Source organism: Ictalurus furcatus, chromosome 28, assembly GCF_023375685.1.
Source record: "Ictalurus furcatus strain D&B chromosome 28, Billie_1.0, whole genome shotgun sequence".
Classification (NCBI taxonomy): Eukaryota; Metazoa; Chordata; class Actinopteri; order Siluriformes; family Ictaluridae; genus Ictalurus; species Ictalurus furcatus.
The window spans coordinates 15,068,143-15,089,281 of record NC_071282.1 but is presented as its reverse complement, the minus strand read 5'-3'; the positions used below and the strand labels follow the sequence as shown (position 1 = coordinate 15,089,281).

General features: G+C 39.1%; 1 protein-coding gene across 6 annotated transcripts in view; it reads left to right on the top strand.

Moving 5' to 3' along the window:
- The window catches only part of LOC128603781 (mediator of RNA polymerase II transcription subunit 13-like), a 104,955-nt gene that overhangs the window by 52,216 nt on the left and 31,600 nt on the right, over positions 1-21,139 (top strand). For all 6 annotated transcript variants that reach the window (XM_053618464.1, XM_053618463.1, XM_053618460.1 and 3 more), the window contains exons 3-4: positions 10,524-10,608; positions 10,912-10,995. In XM_053618464.1, the coding sequence (XP_053474439.1) occupies positions 10,524-10,608; positions 10,912-10,995 (169 nt within the window). The remainder of the gene's footprint in view (positions 1-10,523; positions 10,609-10,911; positions 10,996-21,139) is intronic.

The following is a 21,139-nucleotide window of genomic DNA, read 5'->3' as shown; positions in this document are numbered from 1 at the left end:
TCATTCAGCCGAAGCCCTCTTCGATTCACATGCAACAAACATCACTGCGAAAGACTGTGCAAAACAATTTCGTGCAATAGCAATTTCGACGGTTCGAGTAGTTTTCCTCAAGAAAGGATTTGCAAATTTTGAAAAAAAAAGCCACAGTGAAATCAAGCATTCTTGGCTGAAACAATCCCAAAAAAACTTTGTGAAATCCTGGTCATAGCCCTGAGTGCATGTAGCCCACTGAGACACACCTCTGTTTTACACAAACTCCGCCCAGTGTGCAACTTCTAAATATAGGCTGACTTAAAGCCGGAGTTATGTCGGAGGTCTGAATACTGATGTGTTAAAGTTTTATTGACGATCCACCAGTTGAATAGCGCGAGATGAGCAGAATAATGGTGTAATGAAAAAAGACAGTGGGAGGCACAGGAGGGTTCCTGAGAAGCTGAGTTCCTCAGTCATCCGTTAATTCCAGCTGGAAAAAAAAGCCAGAGTGCTTGATTTGCCAGGCCGGGTGAACACTGGCACTAGTGGATGCTTGCCAATGCTAAATCTCCCAGGCTTGGTGCTTGCAGCATGATCGCTTTGCTGGTTTAGACCCTGTTGCTGTTTGAGCTCTTTATTCAATGGCTAATGAATCATACACAAGCAACTGCTTGACTCTAAGCTTTTCTCAGCCTTAGCTTCTTGAACAAGCGCCATTGTGGAACGCAGGACCAATTTTGTCAGCAAATATGATACTGATTACAGGAAGTGGCCTGGAGATGCAACTGTGATCTGTCGTTAGAATGGATTGTCTTCCTAATTAGGTTCTAGGGCATCACAATTTATCATGTGTCAAACGTTATCGCTGTATTGGCCTTTGCAGTAGTGATACCTCAGAAGCATACAATATGCAAATGTGTTCTGTGAATGTCCAGAGAGCAGAGACATTCCAGGTAATTTTTTTGGTCAAATTAATGCAGACTGATATCACAGTTTTGTGTTAATATGTGTTGACAGTGTGTGTGTGTATATCTATCTATCTATTTATATATATATCTATATATATCTATGTATAATGTGTATGTGTATATATATAAACATATATATATATAAACATATATATAAAAAATTGCAAATATGATATTTTTGTCCGTATAGTGAAGCTGTTAGAAGTGTAATGTCAGTCTCCGTGAGATGTCCTACTCTGTTGAGTGAATAGATATAAAATCGCTTGCCATGTCAGATACATTTTCCGAGGGATTTCTCACCTACATCTGCAACCAAGTATCTGACCATAACAGGAAATGTGCTTCTCGTTTTTTTCCCCTCTTGTCAGTTTTCAACAGAACTTACTGTACCTGTTTCCTGTCGAGTAGACAGCCTCTTTTAAAAACCGTCCACAGCTTGCTTTTGGGATATTTTTGGATGCTCTCTTTTGGTAATACTGTTTTTCATGTGAGAACGCTCTAGGCCAGGGGTGTCAAGCTCATTTTAGGTAACAGGCCACATTAGTACACTTAGTCCAAAGTCAAGTGGGCCGGATAACGGTTAACGAACAACAAACAACAAAACAGTACCACACAAATGTGTTTGTATATCTGAATTTACATCATATACAAAAGAGATGAACTGATTGCAATTCATTTGTGAGAAAAAAGCTAACTTTTCACACATTTTGTAGTATTAAAACCTGGAACTGAAATGATCTTCATTGGAGTTATATATCAGGAATCTACACAAAATAGCCCATTCTATTGAAATGGAGGGAACACATCAGTATAGTTAGCAAAATTATTTACAAACAACTAATGAAAAATGCAACAGTAGTGAATGCATAAGTATTCACCCGTATTGCTGGGAAACCTGCCCTGCGTCCCAATTGGCATACTATCCGTCATAAATAGTATCCAAGATGAGAATTAGTGCGTCCCAAATCGTAATATGTTGAAACGAGTATCCCAAAGGTACCCGGATGGTCTACTATTTCTGGTACATTTTTGAAATGTGGATCTGTGGACACTTTTTCAGATAATATTTCCCACAACTCCTTGCATGACAGAGGAGGAGTTTTGTGATAGTTTGCTTCCCAAATACAAGCATGCGTTTCAGAGAGGTGTAAATGCAATGTGGAAAAAATAAATGAAGGGAATGGTAAAATAAATTATATAGTATACATTACATAAGGAATAATGAATGAAGAAAATCTTAAATGCAATGAGGAGTTTGTTTACGGTGACAGTGTTCTTTTTCGGGCAACAACGTTCTCTTCCGTTACACAACTTGTTGGTATGTGTCCCAGTACTTGCGTATTCTTTTGCTTCACACTCAAATGTATGTACTTTTTCTTCACATACTTTTAGTACATAATATACGTATGCCAATTGGGATGCAGGGTTGGAAATTCTTTTGGACACTAGCTACATTTTTGGCCATGTGTTTATTGCTCTATTATTTATTTATTTTTAATCGTTTAATTCAATTATTATCCACAAGGTAATTGAGATAATATAAGGTAATATTATACACAATTGTAATTGAGAACATGGATTCAAAATGTATGTGTTGAGCTGAATTACAACCTTTATCAAGTCGAACCCAGTCCATTGGCCATGTTTGATACCTCTTCTCTAGGCGTACCTCACAGCTCAGTACTAAGTCCTATATGACTTTAATATTGCACTAATTACAAGAATCATTCATTGGTATGGAGTGTTGCATGTGCTTCACTTGTGTGTATACATGAGAACCTGAAGCTTAGAGCTGTGTAGTTATTATATTCAGTTCCTCAGTCCTGTAAAAATATTGTGCAAAAATATTTACCCTGATATAGTGAAGTCATCAGTCTGTTCGAGCGGCTGATGTTCAGTTTCTCGCAGATTGTTTTGACTGATAAAATTTGTTTCAAGTGAAATTGAGTAGAAATGTCAGTTAGTAGCACCAATCTGAAGGCGTCCACATCCTCCCTTTTGTGAGAATTGCTCTATTATCCTCCTGTTAATCCTTCTAATAGCGGTCTTGCACCATTAGCATTTGAGGGGCCTCTTTCTTTCTTTCTCTCACTTACTCACTCACTCTCTCTTTCTCGCGCTGTGAATCTAGACATTTATCAGCTCGTGAGCTCCGTGATCATTAATAAATCTGCAGGCACGTCAAGCTCGGATGTGTAGTAAAGTGCTAACAAGGTCTGGTCTGGTTCATTCAATCTCAGTCGCTATTTAACATAAGACTAAATGGCCAAGTGGTGTCTAGATTAGTGATAGGGGATTCGCGGATTTATCATTCTTTTTGAACAAATCATTTGTTGATTTTTGCTTTAACAAGACAACAAGAACAAAAACAAAAATCAGATAATGATCAGCCATTTTTTTTTTGCTTTGTGCCAAAAACAAGAGTTTTATTTGGCTAAAAATTAGAATGATAAATTTGCCACTACCTTCTTTTTTTTTTTTTACCAAAATTATTATTATTATGTCTTACAAACTAAGTTCTAGACATTCACAGCACATCTCTGAGGCCAAAGGTCGTTGAATTTTTACAAGCAGTATGTCTACAAACTGAATTTTTCATAAGGTATAATCATTTAATTTTTTGAAAATGTTTTAATAAGACATAAAATTCAGAACCCATTTAGACCCAGTATACAAATATCGGAAATTTGTAAGGAAAATATTTAAAAATTTTAAATTCAGCTTCTGGTGTAGAACACTATTAGAAACACTATTTAGTAAGTATTTAACAGGTTCTAAGAAGGTTAGGCTATAACAATACATTAAGAAAATATTCAAAAAATGTTTAAAAAATATGAATCTTAACACAATATGAAAATATTAGAAAATATGAAATTAGGTTGTTGTATATTGTGAATACTTTGAATTTTTACTTTGAATTTTTTGAATGTTTTACTTCTTAACATATACACAGATAAACACCTATGAAAGCATTAATTTTAGTTTAGGAGGTGTGAGTAAAATTATGCCCTGTAAGATTGTGAGTTTTAAGAAAAAATATTGAGGGGTGTGGGGGGTGGGAAGTGTGTCAGACTGTTAGAGAGAATTCAAAAAGCAGCAACACATGTGCCTTGGACCAAGCATGCCCCCACCTCCACTGCTTAAATAGGCTTCAGGAAGCACGCTGGCGTCGGCTCTGGGGCTTCTCCGGTCAATAGCAGCTTTGTGTGTGGTGACACACCCCCCACCTCGAAGCTCCAGCTAGTGGCCGGAGTGAGGAAGTGCTCAGGGAGAGGATAGGAACAGCACGTTACGACCCAGTTCCATCAGCACATGTTTGTGTCGGGAGCCAGATGACAGATGATATGTATTTTGGAGGGAGAATGAAAAAAGGACGCAGGGAATGGACACACATGGCCTGACCTATAGCTTATAAAAGTTTTTTTTTTAATGCGAATCCATGGCATGGATTGAACTATTGAGAACGTCTAAGCATAAAGCGCCGTGAACTGTCCTGTTGTAATGACAACCCAGAACCAAAGCTGAGGGTGCCAATACTTTAATCTTAGTGAAAATTAAGACAATGTTGAGTGCAGACTTTATCATATAACAGAAATACCAGGCAGTATTCCAGCCTGTCAGGCATGTACAGTAGCACATTACACTGTGTCTACAACGCTGCATTGTTATACCCTATGTAGTGAGCATATATAGAAATAATTGTGCTTAAATAAATAAAATAAAAGACAAAAGAACTTGTAGAAACAAATAAAACTGAATCTGATGATGTAATAACATTTTGACATTGCCTGAAGGAGTGTCAAATTTCTCCAGCTTGTAGAGCTTGACATTACACGTACAAAATACATGCTTTTATACAGTCATCTTGAATTTTTTTTTCACAGTGATGTTTGTTGGTAAATGAGACCTTTTAGCTGTACGCCTGTTCGACATGTGAATCGAAGAGGGTTTCGGTTGAATGCGCGTCGTGATGACGTCACACGATGCGTCTCGGCCCAAATCTGTGGTGATTTTGAACAATCACGAGCTTCTCCGAATATTGCGGAGTTTCCTCGATTTTGCGTTCATTCCTGTGATCGCAAAATCGCGAAATCCTGCAGGGATTACTCGTTTTAAAGCGTTAGGAGTAGTCGATGACAAAAAATTGTTAACTGTTCGAGGAACGACGTATTACAGTATGCAGATGGTAGAACTGTCACAGTACGACGTTTCTATTTTTTTTTAATTTATGATACACTTAACCATTTGGAAACATTGACTACTGTTTGCCTCGCACCTACAGGGTTTGGGGGTTTGATTCCTGCATGTTCTTCCCGGGCTTCTGGGGTTACTCTGGGTTCTCCGGTTTCCTCTCCAGTCCAAAGACATGCATTGTAGGCTGATTGACATTTCCAAATTGTCAATCAATTTCCTTACAGTTCCCGAACCCCCCCCCCCCCCAACCCCTCCCACCCCCACCCCCGAGATCTGATCCAGCATTTTCTGCTGATTCTCAGACAGATAGTGATAGTGGATATCCATCCAACTCTTAAATTCTGGAAAACACTGAACACTCTCGCTCTCGCACCCGTGTACACTTTCAAAATGTATTCCTTCATTTCTTTTTTTCTATCGCTTCTTTTGAAGCGCACGAGTCAACCGCCAAGAGCTTGGAAGTGAGAATCAGTTAGACGCTCGTCAAAGCGGAAAGGTAAAGATAGTGCTTTTGCACAAACGCCAACTCAAGCTGCGTCTACCAATTTTGCAAGCGCAGAACTCTAACAGATAGTGATCTGTCACAGGTTTTTTCCCCTCCCACACAAAATACACAAACCTCAAGCAAGAATAGGCGTAACCATTCCACGGAACAGAGCCATTCTTTTAAAAGTGTATATTAGTAGAGGAAAGGGATTGGCTGTGACATGTCTGAGAAGTCGGAAATGCACACAGTTTGCACACAAATCACTTCTACACATTAGTGTACAACCAACTAGGCATGCTTTGTGTGAACTTCAGGACATACACAAACACACTCACACTCACACATACACATGCACGCTTGCACATACGCAGCACACTTGCCAGTGCTAGCACCGCAGTTTAATAATACAGAAGTGAAACTGTGTTGCAACCTCATTCTGCAGTGGCGTCTGTCGTGTAGGAGTATCCGTCCAGTTCGATACGATGCTACGATCTCGAGATGCTATCAGGGTGATAAACTGCCCGACTTCTGCAAAGAGGGAACCAAAATCAGTGTATCATTTGACTGTGTGGGTGAGTCCACAATTGGGGTGACATTTAGCCCTTATAATTCCTAAAATAAACAATAAAAAAAAGTATATAAAATGATCAAATGGCTGCTTAAATGAGTCCCAGGGTCGGAGGTAACACGTTTTGTTTTTATAGAATAGAATTAGCACATACACAAAATGGTGTTCATTATATTAAATGAAATTTGTGTCAAAGGTATTGAACGTAACGTAAAAATATACAACGAGAAAGAAGCAAACCCCTCTGAATGTGAGAAGACTGCACTGTATCATGGTCTTCAAATAAACAGTGTTCGTTGGTAACGGTTTTCTAAGCTTCATTTTCGCTAATCAGGGTTTATGAATGCGCTGCCAGAGTTTTCGGTTACGCTTTGAAACTTTTCATTCACGCTCCACAAGTGTACTTTTGCCATTCTGGCTAAAACCGCTTGTGTTAGTGGGGCTTAACTGCGATTTACTCTCATTGGCTAGTGAGATCTGGATCGACAGCGCCCTGACCTGGAAGTAGAGACTTCACTGTCATGAATTTTGTTCTGTATACGGTTCTCTGTATAGTTATAGTGTTTGTACTCTGTAGTAGAAATGACTGACTGCCTTCCTTCCTTCCTTCTTTCCTTCCTTCCTTCCTTCCCTCCCTCCTTCCTTCCTTCCTTTCCTCCTTCCTTCCTTCCTTCCTTTCCTCCTTCCCTCCCTCCTTCCTTCCTTCCTTTTCTCCTTCCTTCCTTCCTTCCTTTCCTCCTTCCCTCCTTCCTTCCTTCCTTCCTTCCTTTCCTCCTTCCTTCCTTCCTTCCCTCCTTCCTTCCTTCCTTCCCTCCTTTCTTCCCTCCTTTCTTCCTTCCTTTCCTCCTTCCTTCCTTCCTTCCTTCCTTCCTTCCCTCCTTCCTTCCTTCCCTCCTTTCTTTCTTCCTTCCTTCCTTCCCTCCTTCCTTCCTTCCCTCCTTTCTTCCTTCCTTCCTTCCTTCCCTCCTTTCTTCCTTCCTTCCTTCCCTCCTTCCTTCCTTCCTTCCCTCCTTCCTTCCTTCCTTCCTTCCTTCCCTCCTTCCTTCCCTCCTTTCTTCCCTCCTTTCTTCCTTCCTTTCCTCCTTCCTTCCTTCCTTCCTTCCTTCCCTCCTTCCTTCCTTCCCTCCTTTCTTTCTTCCTTCCTTCCTTCCCTCCTTTCTTCCTTCCTTCCTTCCCTCCTTCCTTCCTTCCTTCCCTCCTTCCTTCCTTCCTTCCCTCCTTCCTTCCTTCCTTCCTTCCTTCCTTCCCTCCTTCCTTCCATCCTTCCTTCCTTCCTTCCTCCCTTCCTTCCTTCCTTCCCTCCTTCCTTCCTTCCTTTCTTCCCTCCTTACTTGTTTGCTTAGTTAGTATATTAGTTCATAATTAATATTTGAGGTTTGGATAGTCTCATACGACAATTTTTTTTTTGAGATGTGCTCTCATGAGTATCTCTACTGTAGTCACATTCGACGCTTGTGAATCGAACCAAATCTGCGGTAATTTTGAAAAATTACAAGCTCGTCCGTATATTGTGGAGTTTACTTGATTTCGCGTTAATTTCTGCGATCACAAAATAACGAAATCCTCGAGAGACTGATGATTGGTGTCCTTTGTGACAAAAAGCAAAAATGTATATAGAAAATCAACAGCGCTCGCGATGACTTCGAATAGTGTATTTTTTTTTTTTAGTTTTAAAGTTCTAGTTTCACGTTTTCAAACTTCCAGGCAGGGAATCCTGCCTCCGCTCTGTGTGCATGGAGTTTGCATGTTCTCTGCATTTGTTTTCAAAAAATTCTTCTTGTTGTGTTAATACTCTTGCCAGATATGTTCGTTCTTTTGCTCCCCAATTTGGGTCACCTGCCAATTCCCACCCACCAGCCATCTTTCCTATATCATACAACAGCTACCAACTGGGTTGGATGATGGCTAATGTGTCTTTCCTCCGAAACACGTGAAGCTGGCCAACCAAGCCGCATCTTTTTCAAACCGTTGCATCACAGGTCAGCGTAACATACTCGGAGGCGTAACTACAAGCCAGGCGACTGCTCGGGGCCCCGAGTTTTGAGGTGGCCGAGACTAAAACCATGAACCTCTTAAAGTGAAGAACTCCACCAAATCCTTTGCTGGCTGCAGGATAATGTACAATGCTATGCCGGAAACCCCGTCTGAAGGGAGCCCTATTTTATCTCAGTAATGTGGGATTAGCTCGAGTATATTTTGAATTGTTACACTTTTAGAAATGAAGAGAACAAACCTGTCTAGAAGCCATGAAAGTAAACGAAAACAAGAATAAGAGGAAAAGAGGACGCAGGACTCTGGGAACTGGTGGAGATAATCTAAGAAAGAACTGTATGCTAAAGCAATAAGGTAATGTCATGCTATCCCAATGTCATGCTAGCAAGCAGCTAGCTAGGAGTTTGGGTAACATAATGGTAATAAAGAGAGAAAAAAAAATTGGTGGAAAGACCACTTGCATTTTTCCTCATTTGCCCAGGACTCCCACAGTCCCTAGAATCGTAGAGTGCTATCCGCCGTCTTCCTCATACATGAGCTCGCAGAGGAACATGATTGGCTTAGTGCTGTTGTGATTGACAGGAGTTTGTTTTATACAGTTGTTCTGGTCCATTCTTTTGAACAATTCCAGTGATTCTGGAGTCGACTCTGTTTGCAATTGATTGATTGATTACAGAGCTTTAGGAGAATAAAATTGAAGTTCGTGGTTTGTAAGTAATTCACAGCTGAGAAAATATTTCGACGTACGACTAAGACAGAGATGCTTTTCTGTGAGGACTCGGTGTATTTATATCATACGTACGAGCGTGAGGCATTCTGTTGCTAAGCAGTTTTGCTAAGCAAAGTTTAGTCCCATATGCCTGCTTAGCTCCATTAGGCTGCTAGGTTTGTGATTTTTACGTAATGTGTTGTGTTGAATGTTAATTCAGGACTGTTCAGGATGGAGTGAGATGACGAGCTGGCATTAAGGGCATGCGAAAGGGAACGAGAGAGAGAGAGAGAGAGAGAGAGAGAAGGGAGACAGAGAGGATCTGTGAGAGATCATGATGAAAATCTACTGTGGAGGGAGAAAGAGAAGTGTGTGCATGCGCATGTTTGTGTGTGTGTGTGTGTGAGGGAAAGATGAAGACAGAGGCAGCAGGAGTGCTGGAAGCAGTGGAGGAAAGAGGGAGGGGCAGCGTCGAAAAACGAACGTTGAGGATCTGTGTGTTCTCGCTGGCCGTGTTGCCATGGTTACAGGGGAATTCTGGCGAGTAAGGAAATTTCATTCACTCTGGCGTGGAGAGGGGAAAAAAATGGAGGGAAATATCAACAAAGCAAAAAGAACATGACAGCCCTTGAGCCACCTTCAGAGACGTGCGCGTGTAGCAACCCTTCCCTGTCCCCTCCTGCCCACCCGCTCTGTGTGTGTGTGTGTGTGTGTGTGTGTGTGTGTTCATGCATATGCTTTTATGCATATGCACCTAAATGAGATATTTGTCTAAATATGCTAATCTCTGTATATTTATGCAGACCCTGGTGTGTGGTGGTGCTTGTGTTTATAGTTTTGTGTGCATCATTGTCAGGTTTTATGTGCCTACCGACACCCTTTAAGCAAACACACATACACACAAAATCAGCAAAATGCCTCCAGGTACAGGCTGGACAAAAGGATCTTTCCACTGCAAACACACACACACACACACACACACACACACACACACACACACAGTGCTTTGTCCATCAGCACCAGTCCTGTACTGAAGATTAATCTGTGTGGGTTTTAGTACTTAGGAGGCGGAGCTAGCAGTACTCATCATTACTGATGACATGTATTGCATCACACAATGTACAACACCATTGAATTCTTCTTCTTCTTCTTCTTCTTATTATTATTATATAGAATAATATATGTTGAAGCAGCACTGAGGGTGTTTTTATGGTACAATGGTATTAGAAACATCTGTATACCTGTGTATTCATGCAGTTATCCAATCAGCCAATCATGTGGCAGGAGCGCAATACATCAAATCATTCAGATACAGGTCGAGAGGTTGTTGGTGCCAGAAGGGCGGGTTTGAGTATTTCAGAACACAGAACACAGAACGGTGCGGAAAACAAAACAAAACAAAAAACAACATCCAGTGAGCGGCAGTTCTGCAGCAGAAATACCTTGTCGATGAGAGAGATCAAAGGAGAATGGCGAGACCGGTTTGAGTTGACAGGAAGGGCTACGGTAACGCAAATAGCCACTCTTTACAACCGTGGTGAGCAGAAAAGCATCTCAGAATGCACAACCCATGGAACTGGTGAAATGAAAGTTACTCATTTGTGATTGTATCGTATGTGTTTGTGTTTGCAGTGGTAGAAGAAGGACTGTGGGAATGTGGGCTTTCCTATGAGTGCAGGACACTCCTCTTCAAGGCTGTTCACAACCTACTGGAACGGTAAAGTTGTAAACAACACGCACACACACACACACACACACACACACACACACACACACACACACACACACAAACATTCACGTCCCATCATTCCTTTCTAACCCAGAGGAGATTACATTTATGAAAGGTTTCTTGTAAATTGCTGTCTACCTACAGATTAGTCGTGCAGAATTTCTGGCGCTAGTGGCTTTAAACTTCCCACACCCTGTGACTCATAAGTAAAGCAGTGTGGAACTCATCACCTCATGGGGGTTGAAACAACACCCTTTGGAGTAATATATCGTGCCTCTGTGTTGTTTCCAGGTGCCTAATGGACAAGGACTTTGTGCGCATCGGCAAGTGGTTTGTCAAGCCTTACGAGCTCGAAGAGAAGCACCTGGGCGCCAGGTAAGTCCTCGCCTAATTTACCAAGAAACATACCTTCAACATTAGCTAAACAGTCCAAACGTGAACATAATTAAAGAGTAACACATGACAGACTTTGTAGTTATGCAGAAATATCCACGCAGGGTGGGGACTTTACTTGGCAACTTAGCAGAGCACTGTGACTGTTACAAAGCACTGACACCCGATAAATAAACATTTCCTAACAAAACACAAACAATTAAATATTTTTCTTTGTTAAACAAAAAAAAATTGTTTAAAAATCCAATTATTACTAGTCTTCGATTATGTGAATGAGCTGTTACTACAGCAACAACACCATATTAGAACATGCACGTGAATGTAAACGTAATGTCACAGCATTGACTGTGCGGTTATACAAAAATAATGCACAACTTCTGACCAATCAGATTCGAGAATTCAACCACGTTTTGGTACCGGTATACACCAATCAGCCACAAAATTAAAACCACTAACAGTTGACGTGAATAACATTGATTATCTTGTGACACTGGCACCTGTCAAGGGGTGGGATATATTCGGCAGCAAGTAAACAGTCAGTTCGATCGACAATCGATCCGATCGAACATCTGTGGGATGTTCTGGAAAAACAAGTGCACCTCGCAACTTATAGGAATTAAAGGGATCCGCTGCTAACGTCTTGGTGACATATACCACAGCACACCTTCAGAGGTCTTGTGGAGTCCGTGCCTCAACGGATTAGAGCTGTTTTGGTTGCACAAGGTGGACCTACACAATTTTAGGCAGGTGGTTTTAATGTTATGGCTGATCGGTGTAGTCCACTAATGTTAATTACAGTATATACTTTATATAATTTAATGATAGCTACATCGCGCATAGATTTTATTTCACAATAATAAATTCTAAATATTTGCATACTATCAATCTATCTTTCTATCTATCTATCTGTCTGTCTGTCTGTCTATCTATCTGTCTATCTGTTTATATATCTATCTGTCTGTCTATCTATCTATCTATCTATCTATCTATTATATAAATGTATTCTCTTATTATTATTCAATTATATATTATTTATATTAATCCTATAGTTCTATTATATATTATTATATATTCTATTTATATTAATCCTATATTCCTGTCAAACTACAGACTTAAGTGCTATACAGAAGGGGGTGTGTGAGATGTGCATGCGTGGGGCGGAGTTTGCCAAAAACAGAGGCGTGTCCCAGTTACTTATATTTCCGGCCTTAAATTTATTTTTCCTCTAAACATATTTTTAAAATAACAGCAACAGGAGAAATATAATCTGTATGGAAATAAACAAAAACGAATCTATAATATTATATATGATACATTTTGTAGGATAAATGTTTGATGTTGCTTTTGTGGTTTATGCAAATGTTCGCTTCCTCGAAAGCCGTTTACCTGTCAATGCAAAGAAATGTGGTATTTAAACGAATTCATTTCTCTGTGGAGTTTTTGTTACTTGGTACATAATCACGGTTACATTGCTCTGATGTGTTTCACGCCTTTCCACTCTAACATGGTTGAGAGAAACGTGTGCTCCTCCCTTGAGATGAAACACTTGAGGTGTTGTCTTTTGAGCGAGAGCGTTCCCACCTCTCCCCGCTCCTCAATGACAATCCTCAGCAGTGTAGTGTCACAGCAGTTCGCACCATGTGGCAGAGGAGTTTGCGGGCGTTTAGTCGTTCCCCGGAGGCACCGGTGGCAACAAGTTCGCAGGTGGGGGTGCCACTCATGGCAGAGTGTGTGACGAGGATGACAGTGTGTGAGGGGAAAAGGGTGACAGACGGTCCAAGTGTGTGAGCGTGTAAGGTGTGTGTGTGTGTGTGTGTGCTGCAAAAGAGATAATGGAGTCAGATTAGTATGATGTCGGAGCAGCTCATTTGAGTGAATGTGACTTGTTTGAGTTGACATTTGTCTTGGACTGATATGACGATTAAACAGGATGCAGGCATGACCGTGGCTTCAGATTTTTTTCTGGAACTGGCTAGGAGCTGAGAAGAAGTTTAGTTGGAAAACCAGTTTAACAAAAAAAAAAAAAAAAAAAGCACAGAACCAGGGTTGCCATGTGTACCTTTTTCCAACTGAATTAGCTGGAAACGGATAATAAACTGGTTTATTTTTCGTCTGTGGCTTGTACTATAGGCGTTTTGCATATATCGAATTAATTATATCTTCATATTATATGATGCACCATGCTTGGTGATGTCCACAGAATCTAAACCTAATAACATACTGATTTAAAAAAAAAAAAAACTGTTGTTATTTAACAAAGAAAAGCGCATCCACATCGATATGGTGAAGCTTTCTATGAGGAGATATTCATTTAATAATTTATTTATCAGTGGTAGTGGAGGTTTTCCCAGAAGTTCGTGAGTTCAAATCCCAGCGCTGCCCCTGCTGGGCCCTTGAGCAAGGCCCTTAACCCTCAACTGCTCAGACGTATAAATGAGATGAGTGTAAGTCGCTCTGGATGAGGGCGTCTGCCAAATGCCGTAGATGTAAAATGTAACTGTCTGACCTTTATGGAAGGAGTCTCTAGTGTCAGTGCTTTGTAACAGCGAAGTTTTTCCGCCATGGGAAAGTCTTCAGCGCATACAATTTGAGTGTTATGGTTTCTATAATAACATGACAAGCTGCTTTTTTTTTGGTAGTATAAATTACAAGAGAGAAGAATAAAAAGAGATGCTGATCTACAGATAACAGGAACTAAATTGTTTCTTGGAAGTTCCACGAAATTGAAAGTAAATCTAAACAAATAAATACTTTGAGGTATCAAAATTGTCATTGTTGGTAAATTGCTGCGGTATTAGAGGAATAAAACACTTTGGGAAGTTATGTTATTGGAAAATGATGATCTTTCTGGGTGCTAACAGTAACGTAACCCCATTTCATATCAGAACACATTTTCGTTGATTATTTTCCTATAACAGCACAACCCTAGTGTTTGATTTCTTATAGATAGTAATATAAGACCGCTCAGTAAAGGGACTGTTTCTAGAAATGGCGTGCTTGCCATTGGCATGACATTAAAAGCAGGGTCTAGGGATTGAAATGGAAATATTTCGAGTTTTTGTACTGAGTTCAGTTTCTAGATTTGTCACTTCGACTTGTTTATATAGCGCTATTGCTATAGGTGACACTGGCATTATAAGTATCCCTTATCTCCAGGAGGTTAGAGGGGAATAAAAGCATTCTAGTGACATCCAGAGAGATTTTGTTTGTCCTCATGTAATAAATCGCACAAATACATTATTAGAGTTATCTTTTCTACTTAAAATTAAAATGGTTTTTAATGGTCACACAATTGCTTGCTGATAAGATTGAATTGTTCGTTGTATCTCTCTCTCTCTCTCTCTCTCTCTCTCTCTCTCTCTCTCTCTGTCTCTCTCTCTTCACACACACACACCCACCACACACGCACACACACACCAGTGAAGAATCATTTATAACTGTTTAGCTTTTATTAACTGTAGTGTTTCTGTCCAATTTTATTCTTATTTGAGGTTCTCTTCTAGTAAAGCCTATCAATAATTAAAAAAAAACCTCTATAAAACAGCCATCCTCGTTTAATCAAATTAAGTACATTGTATCAAAGCTTACATTTTTATTTTCTCATAGAGGATGGGCAAAGGAACACGAAAGCAAAAAAGTGCACTGGACTTGTGTAATGGATAACGGCTGAGCAGATGTTGTAGTGTGGAAGAGGAAATGGTGTTACAGTTGTTGTTGTTTTTGTTTTTTTTACTGGACTCATTCTGTTTTTAGAAAAAAGCGTTTCCAAACAAAGAAAAGAGAAGTGAAAGAGAATTTTAGTGATAGGAAAATGAGTGATTCAAACTGTAACTAAATACTGGTACTGAGTTAGAGTTCCCTTCTTGCCCAAGTGTTAAGAGTGTATGAGTGGAGCTAGAAGTTGTGGAGCCTGATGGCTGGAATGCCATCATCACAGAGTCATTTACCGGGCCATACAGCATAACCATAAATACATTATTCGGAATGAACAGATAACGTGTTGTAAATGGATCCAAATACAGATATGGTTTACAGAGTATGTAGTTGAGACTAGACTGGACTGGCGCCCCAACAAAAAAGATGAGCGAACATGCGGGTGAGAGCAAGAGGACAGATATGAAGCTTGCTTGTCAAGTCGATCTTTATTTATAGAGCACATTTAAACCAGCAAAAGTTGACCCCGAGTGCTTTACAAATCAATCAAACAAATAAGCCTTAACAGAGTTGTTTAAATATATAGTAACAATAATAATAATAATAATGATTCATAAATCGATACCTTGAAAATACAGCATCAGGTATTTACCTGTTTCAGCCTATTAAAAGACTTATTCAAAAGCTAAAGAATAAAAATACGTTTTCAATGAAGATTTAAAAGTACCTTTTGATGAAGCTGACCTCACATGGGAAGGGAGACTGTTCCAGAGTTTAGGAACAGAAAAGGCACAGAAATCAGAACAGAAATCGTCTTTGGGTTTTGTAGTGACAACAAAGAACTCTCCAAAGAAGTTGATCAGAAGACCTTGATGAGATTAGCGAGTGAATCACAGTGTCCAGGTATTCGACAGATCTCAGATGGAAAAAGCTACACTTAACAACAGCACTGATTTGCTGGTTGCATGACAGAAATACCACAATTAACATGAATGTGTGATGCAACATCCTTAGTAACAGCCTGGTCAGGATTGGGGTGGCTTAAATTAGGCTACTAGTTTGTTTACATTTTTGGGAATAGAACCAGAATAAAAATAAAAATACAGTTTTTTGGGGTTTTTTTAACCCTGTAACATTTCTACTCCCTGCTCTAGGTAGATGTGGATTTTGTCGGATATGGATATTAACGGTGCTGTATCCCGGACTGGATGAAACATTTTTTAAATGAACTTCCTGGTGCAAAAACTACTGTCCCCTCAGATTAATGATGTCCTGTGATATTTACTATTATTGATTTCTGAATTCAGTCCAACTTCAGGTTTTTTAAATGTCAAAACCAATAAAATTAGGCACAGAAGCGCATATGCTGAGGAGGCGGTTATGTAGAAATCAGGGTTGCCAGATTGGATAGATTATCTCAATCCTTCGATCAGGGTTTAAAACCTCCCCAGTTTCCCACAAAAGATCTCGGAATGGATTGAAAGTATCAGCACAATGAATTGTTTCCAAACCGATTGGATGATAAACAGTAAGACTCAACGAGACTGTTGAAAAGCAATCTGGCAACCCAAATAGAAAAACACTCCACTACGATAGTGTACAGTAAATAAATGATGGAGTGAATGAAGCATGAAATGAAACATGAATGAAATATAAGAGAGAGGATAAGAATCGAGGATAAGAGGACTATCCTCAGTTCTGTCTCAACAACACAGCAGGAGATCAGAGCATGTCTCTCTTCTCTCATTGTCTCTGTGTCTCTCGCTCGTCTCTGTGCGTTTGACTCACTTTGAACAATAAGGACTGATGTTTATCCCTCACGGGATTGGAGCGTGTGCTGGAAAGTGAAACGAGGAGACATTTTTTGCGAGGCGTGATGGAATGTTTATGAGCATGAAGTGTGTGTGAACGTATATGCAGGGGTTTTCTTTGTGTGTATGTTGTGCGATTGGGGAGGGATTGTGTGAATATCAGAACAGCAGTGGCGGGAAGCTGAGATTTGCTGCGCTTCCCTGCTGAGCTGCTCGAATGGGGAGAGCTCTGTCATTAGGGTATGGAGAGGAGGGGGATGTTAAACCCACCTGATTCTTCTCTGCTTTGACAGCTTTGTCTGTGCCACACTATCAGCTGCTGCGCCTCCTGCAGGGTCCAACACAGAGCCAAGCAGTGAATTATTGAGCAGCCTGAGAGAGAGAGAGAGAATCACACACACACACACACACACAACACACATGCCATTCCTTAACACTCAGAAATCCTTATGTGCCAAAAATATGCACAAACACCGTACTCACTATCTGTCTGTTTTTTTTCTCTATATCTGATCGTTTTTTTTTCTTTTATACTAGAGAAACCTTTATATCAGGGCTGTACATTCATTTTTCTATTTACCTTGATTAATTAAACATAATCAACTGCAATAATGATATTTTTGTTTGTTTATAGAAAATTTTTTTGTACATCTGCTAACTAGTAAAATAATTTTAATGTTTAAAATTAAAATGAATTAAAATAATACATTTTTTAAATGCCAAAAAAATACCATACGCAATAATAAAATAATAGGTCAACTAAAATAAATCAAGTGTAAAACATATAAATATTTTTTCAAAATAAAAGAATTCTAAATGTTTTAGAAATACAGAATAAAATGAAGCATACATGAATAAACTGTAAGAAGTTCAAAAGAATGAAAAAGAATCACATTCATAATAATTCATACGGTAAACCAAAATGAAAAACTTCCTGTTAAAATGAAAATAGAAATTAGCGAAGCAGAGGAAGTACATTTTTTCATTGAATGCTATATTCAAAAGATTATTAAAAGATTGATTTTTAGGAACTGTAGTCATTCTCATGAATTGTCTCTGCACTTTATTTTTAAAGGACACATATTAAGTGTTAATTAAGGTCTTGTTGTTTGCTCAGTAAAGCCCAATTAGATACTTTACATACTTACATACTTACATAAGTTTATTCACTATGAATTTTATTTACACACTTCATTCATAATATTCATAAACACTTGTATTGGTTCATAATTAAGAATCTGGTGTGATAAATTATTAAATGCAAACTACGGAGCATGAATGAATCATCTAAACTCATATCTTATTAGAATATCATTAGAAATATGTTATAGACGTAGGTTCTAGTTGGTGTCATGTGACTTCTGAAAGCACTACAACGTGTCCTAGTATATATCCTCATATACATTTTGATATTACTTTAAATTCAAATGATGTTTAGTTAATACGCTGGAGGGCTATTTTTCCTCAGACAAGCCAGTTGTTATTCTATATAGCCAAAAGTATGTGGACACCTGACCATCACACTCGTATATGTGGTTCTTCTCCAAACTGTTGGAAGCACAGTGCTGTCTAGAATGACGTTTGTATGGTGTAGCATTAAGATTTCCCTTCACTGGAGCTAAGGGACACAAACCCGTTCCAGCATGACGATGCCCCTGTGCACAATGCGAGCTCCATTAAGGCATGCACGGCTTGCCCAAGGTTAGAGTGGAAGAACTTCAGTGGCCTGCACAGAGCCCTGACTTCAACCCTACTGAACACCTTTGGGATGAAAAGACGTGGAACACTGATGGAAAACTCCAGACCTCCTCACCTGATGTCAATGTCGACTAATGCTCTTGCGGCTGAATGGACACAAATCCCCACAGCAACGCTCCAAAATCTAGTAGAAAGCCTTCCCAGAAGAGTGGAGGTTATTATAAAGCGAAGGGATCTGGAAATCCGGCACGTTCAACAAGCACACGCGGGTGTGATTGTCGGGGGTCCGCAAACTTTTGGCCATATAGTGTATTTTCAGCTTTGGTGGATTCTGTTTTCTTGATGCAGCTGGCATGTATGATATAGAAGCCTATAATGTATGATATGAAAGAACCTGTTTTTTAATATTTGGGTCCTAATTTGGCTGAATAATTCTGATAATTGAAACATAATCATGACTATCATTTCAGATCACGCATCCCTGATATACTTTTTTTTTTTTTTTTTACAGAACTCTACATAACTTTATCCAGTAAATACCACAAACACAGCCTACATTTGTAGCAATCCCAGTAATGACTTGGATAAATAGTTCTCCATAATCCCACCCTGTGAGTCACATTACTAACACGCAAACTCAATTACCCGGCGTCCATTTCATCGCGGGCTCGAAAGCAGGAGGCGCTGTAACCTCTGTAACGCTTAGTTAACTTTCATTCTCTCCCACTGCCCAGAGCGTGAGGACTACCAGCACATCTCCGAAGAGATGCCGCCTTCCCCACCCCTCCTTCTTTTTTTACCTCACTCCCTCCCTCGCTCCCTCCCTCTTCCCTCCAGACCTCCTCTCCGCTGATTCTCTCCCTCCCTCTTTCCCCTCCTTTCTTTGTGTCTAGCAGTGAGCACTGCACTGTACGTTGGTAACAGATTGCATCAGACTCCCAGAGAGAGAGAAAAAGGTAGAAGTAGAAAGAAGACAGGAAAAAGCCTTATAAATGGATTGTGTTAATCAGGATAAACATGCTTTTAAATATAAACACAGGACGTAGAGCAGCGTATGTGCAGAGAATTACCATACTGTAACGTGTTAGTGGTGTGCAAAAAATATGTACAAAATATGAACAAAAATAATATGTTACTATTATTATTCCACACATTACAATTGGGTTATGCTTTAGAAAATGAAGTGCAATTTGTTCAAAATTATGCAAATATATGCACTTGTCATTTATCTGAATAATTAATAATGATGTGAAATCATACTTTTATAAACTGTTATGTGAAAAATCCAGCCACTGGGGAGGTTATCACAATAAAAAAATTATATCGTGAAATCCAATGAAAAATATCTATTTTTGTGATATGCAAATTGTTGCATATTTAACTATACCTATAGCTGCATTTGCATAATTTGTTAATATTTTGAAAAAGAAAATCGCAAATTCAAAAAACAAAGCACGTAATAAAAGGAATAATAAATCTTAAAACAATTTGGTGGAGCAGTGATATGTAATGGTTAAGGATGCATTATTTTTTAATAATAATTAATAATAAGAATAATAATAACAACAACAACAATAATAAAAAATAATAAAATCTAATAATAATAATAATAAATAGTTCTTGTTTATTATGCTGGTGGTGCAGTTTATAATAATAATAATAATAGTACTAATAATACTAGCACTACTACTAAAAATAATAAGAAGAAGTAGGAGAAGATGAAGAAGAAATAGTTTTTTATTATGCTGGTGGTGCTGATGATAAACATAATAATGATGATGATGATAATAATAATAATAATAATAATAATAATAATAGTTGTTGTTGTTATTATTGTTATTATTATTATTAGTAGTAGTAGTAGTAGTTTTTGTTGATCTGTCTGTCTGCTTTGTTTGTTTGTTTGCTTGTTTTTATTTGTTTATGGTCATGCCAATTCCACACTTTATCAACAAACCCATAGAACTTGTTTGTGTATTGCAGTGGCCAGCATGGTGATAATCATGATAATCATGAATTAATTAATAACATGTTGTTCATCCTTATCATTCAGGCGTTTTCTCTTCTTCACAGAATTAGAATATTTATACATACACTTTGATTTTATGAACACTGCTAACCTTTACTGCACACAGTCATGCCTGCTTTTGATGTGTATGCATGTACGTGTGTGTGTGTGTGTGTGTGTGTGTGTGTGTGTGCGTGCATGCGGGCGCGTGTGTGTGTGCGTGTGTGTGTGTGTGTGTGTGTGTGTGTATGTGTGGGGACAGTTTTCATAGCCTGCTTTGGCTAGGGGGAAAGGAATGACATTGAGACATTAGCCATCTCCTTGGCAACAGACATCGGGTGTCAGGCTACATCACGGGGTCACTCGGACGCCAAGCTGCTTAGCTGGCTCAGGAAAAAAATACCATTAGCCATGTGTTTACTCATCTGAGGGCGGTTTATTTCACCTTTCGTCTCCTTTATTCTGTACATTGTACTGCATACACACATCTAGACACTATTGTAGTTTTTGATTTAAGAAACATTCTGCATTACTAACTGCCTCACGGTTTAATCTAAACAGGCTGCTAATTGTCCTTGGAGACGCTGTGAGGAGATTTATTTCTGCCGTTGCTTTATTGACTAGCAAACACACACAGGCATTATCTCTAATCACTTGTATCTTATAAATATTATCATTATCTCATACTTATCTCTTATCTATTTTTACTTCATGCTGGATTGATTGGGGGAAGAATGATAGCGGAGATAATCACCTCAGTAAAATTGTTTTGTTATTCATTTCATTGCTGCAATTTAGGACCTCATTGTGTGTAAACTTTCAATCAGCATGTTTTTGAGGGAGGAATTACAATGATCTGTCATCGATTTTTCGCACGTTCTGCTTCATTTCCGTTGTACGTAGAAATAATCAAACGCAACCTGTCTATCATGAGGAAGCGGGCAATATGAGAGAA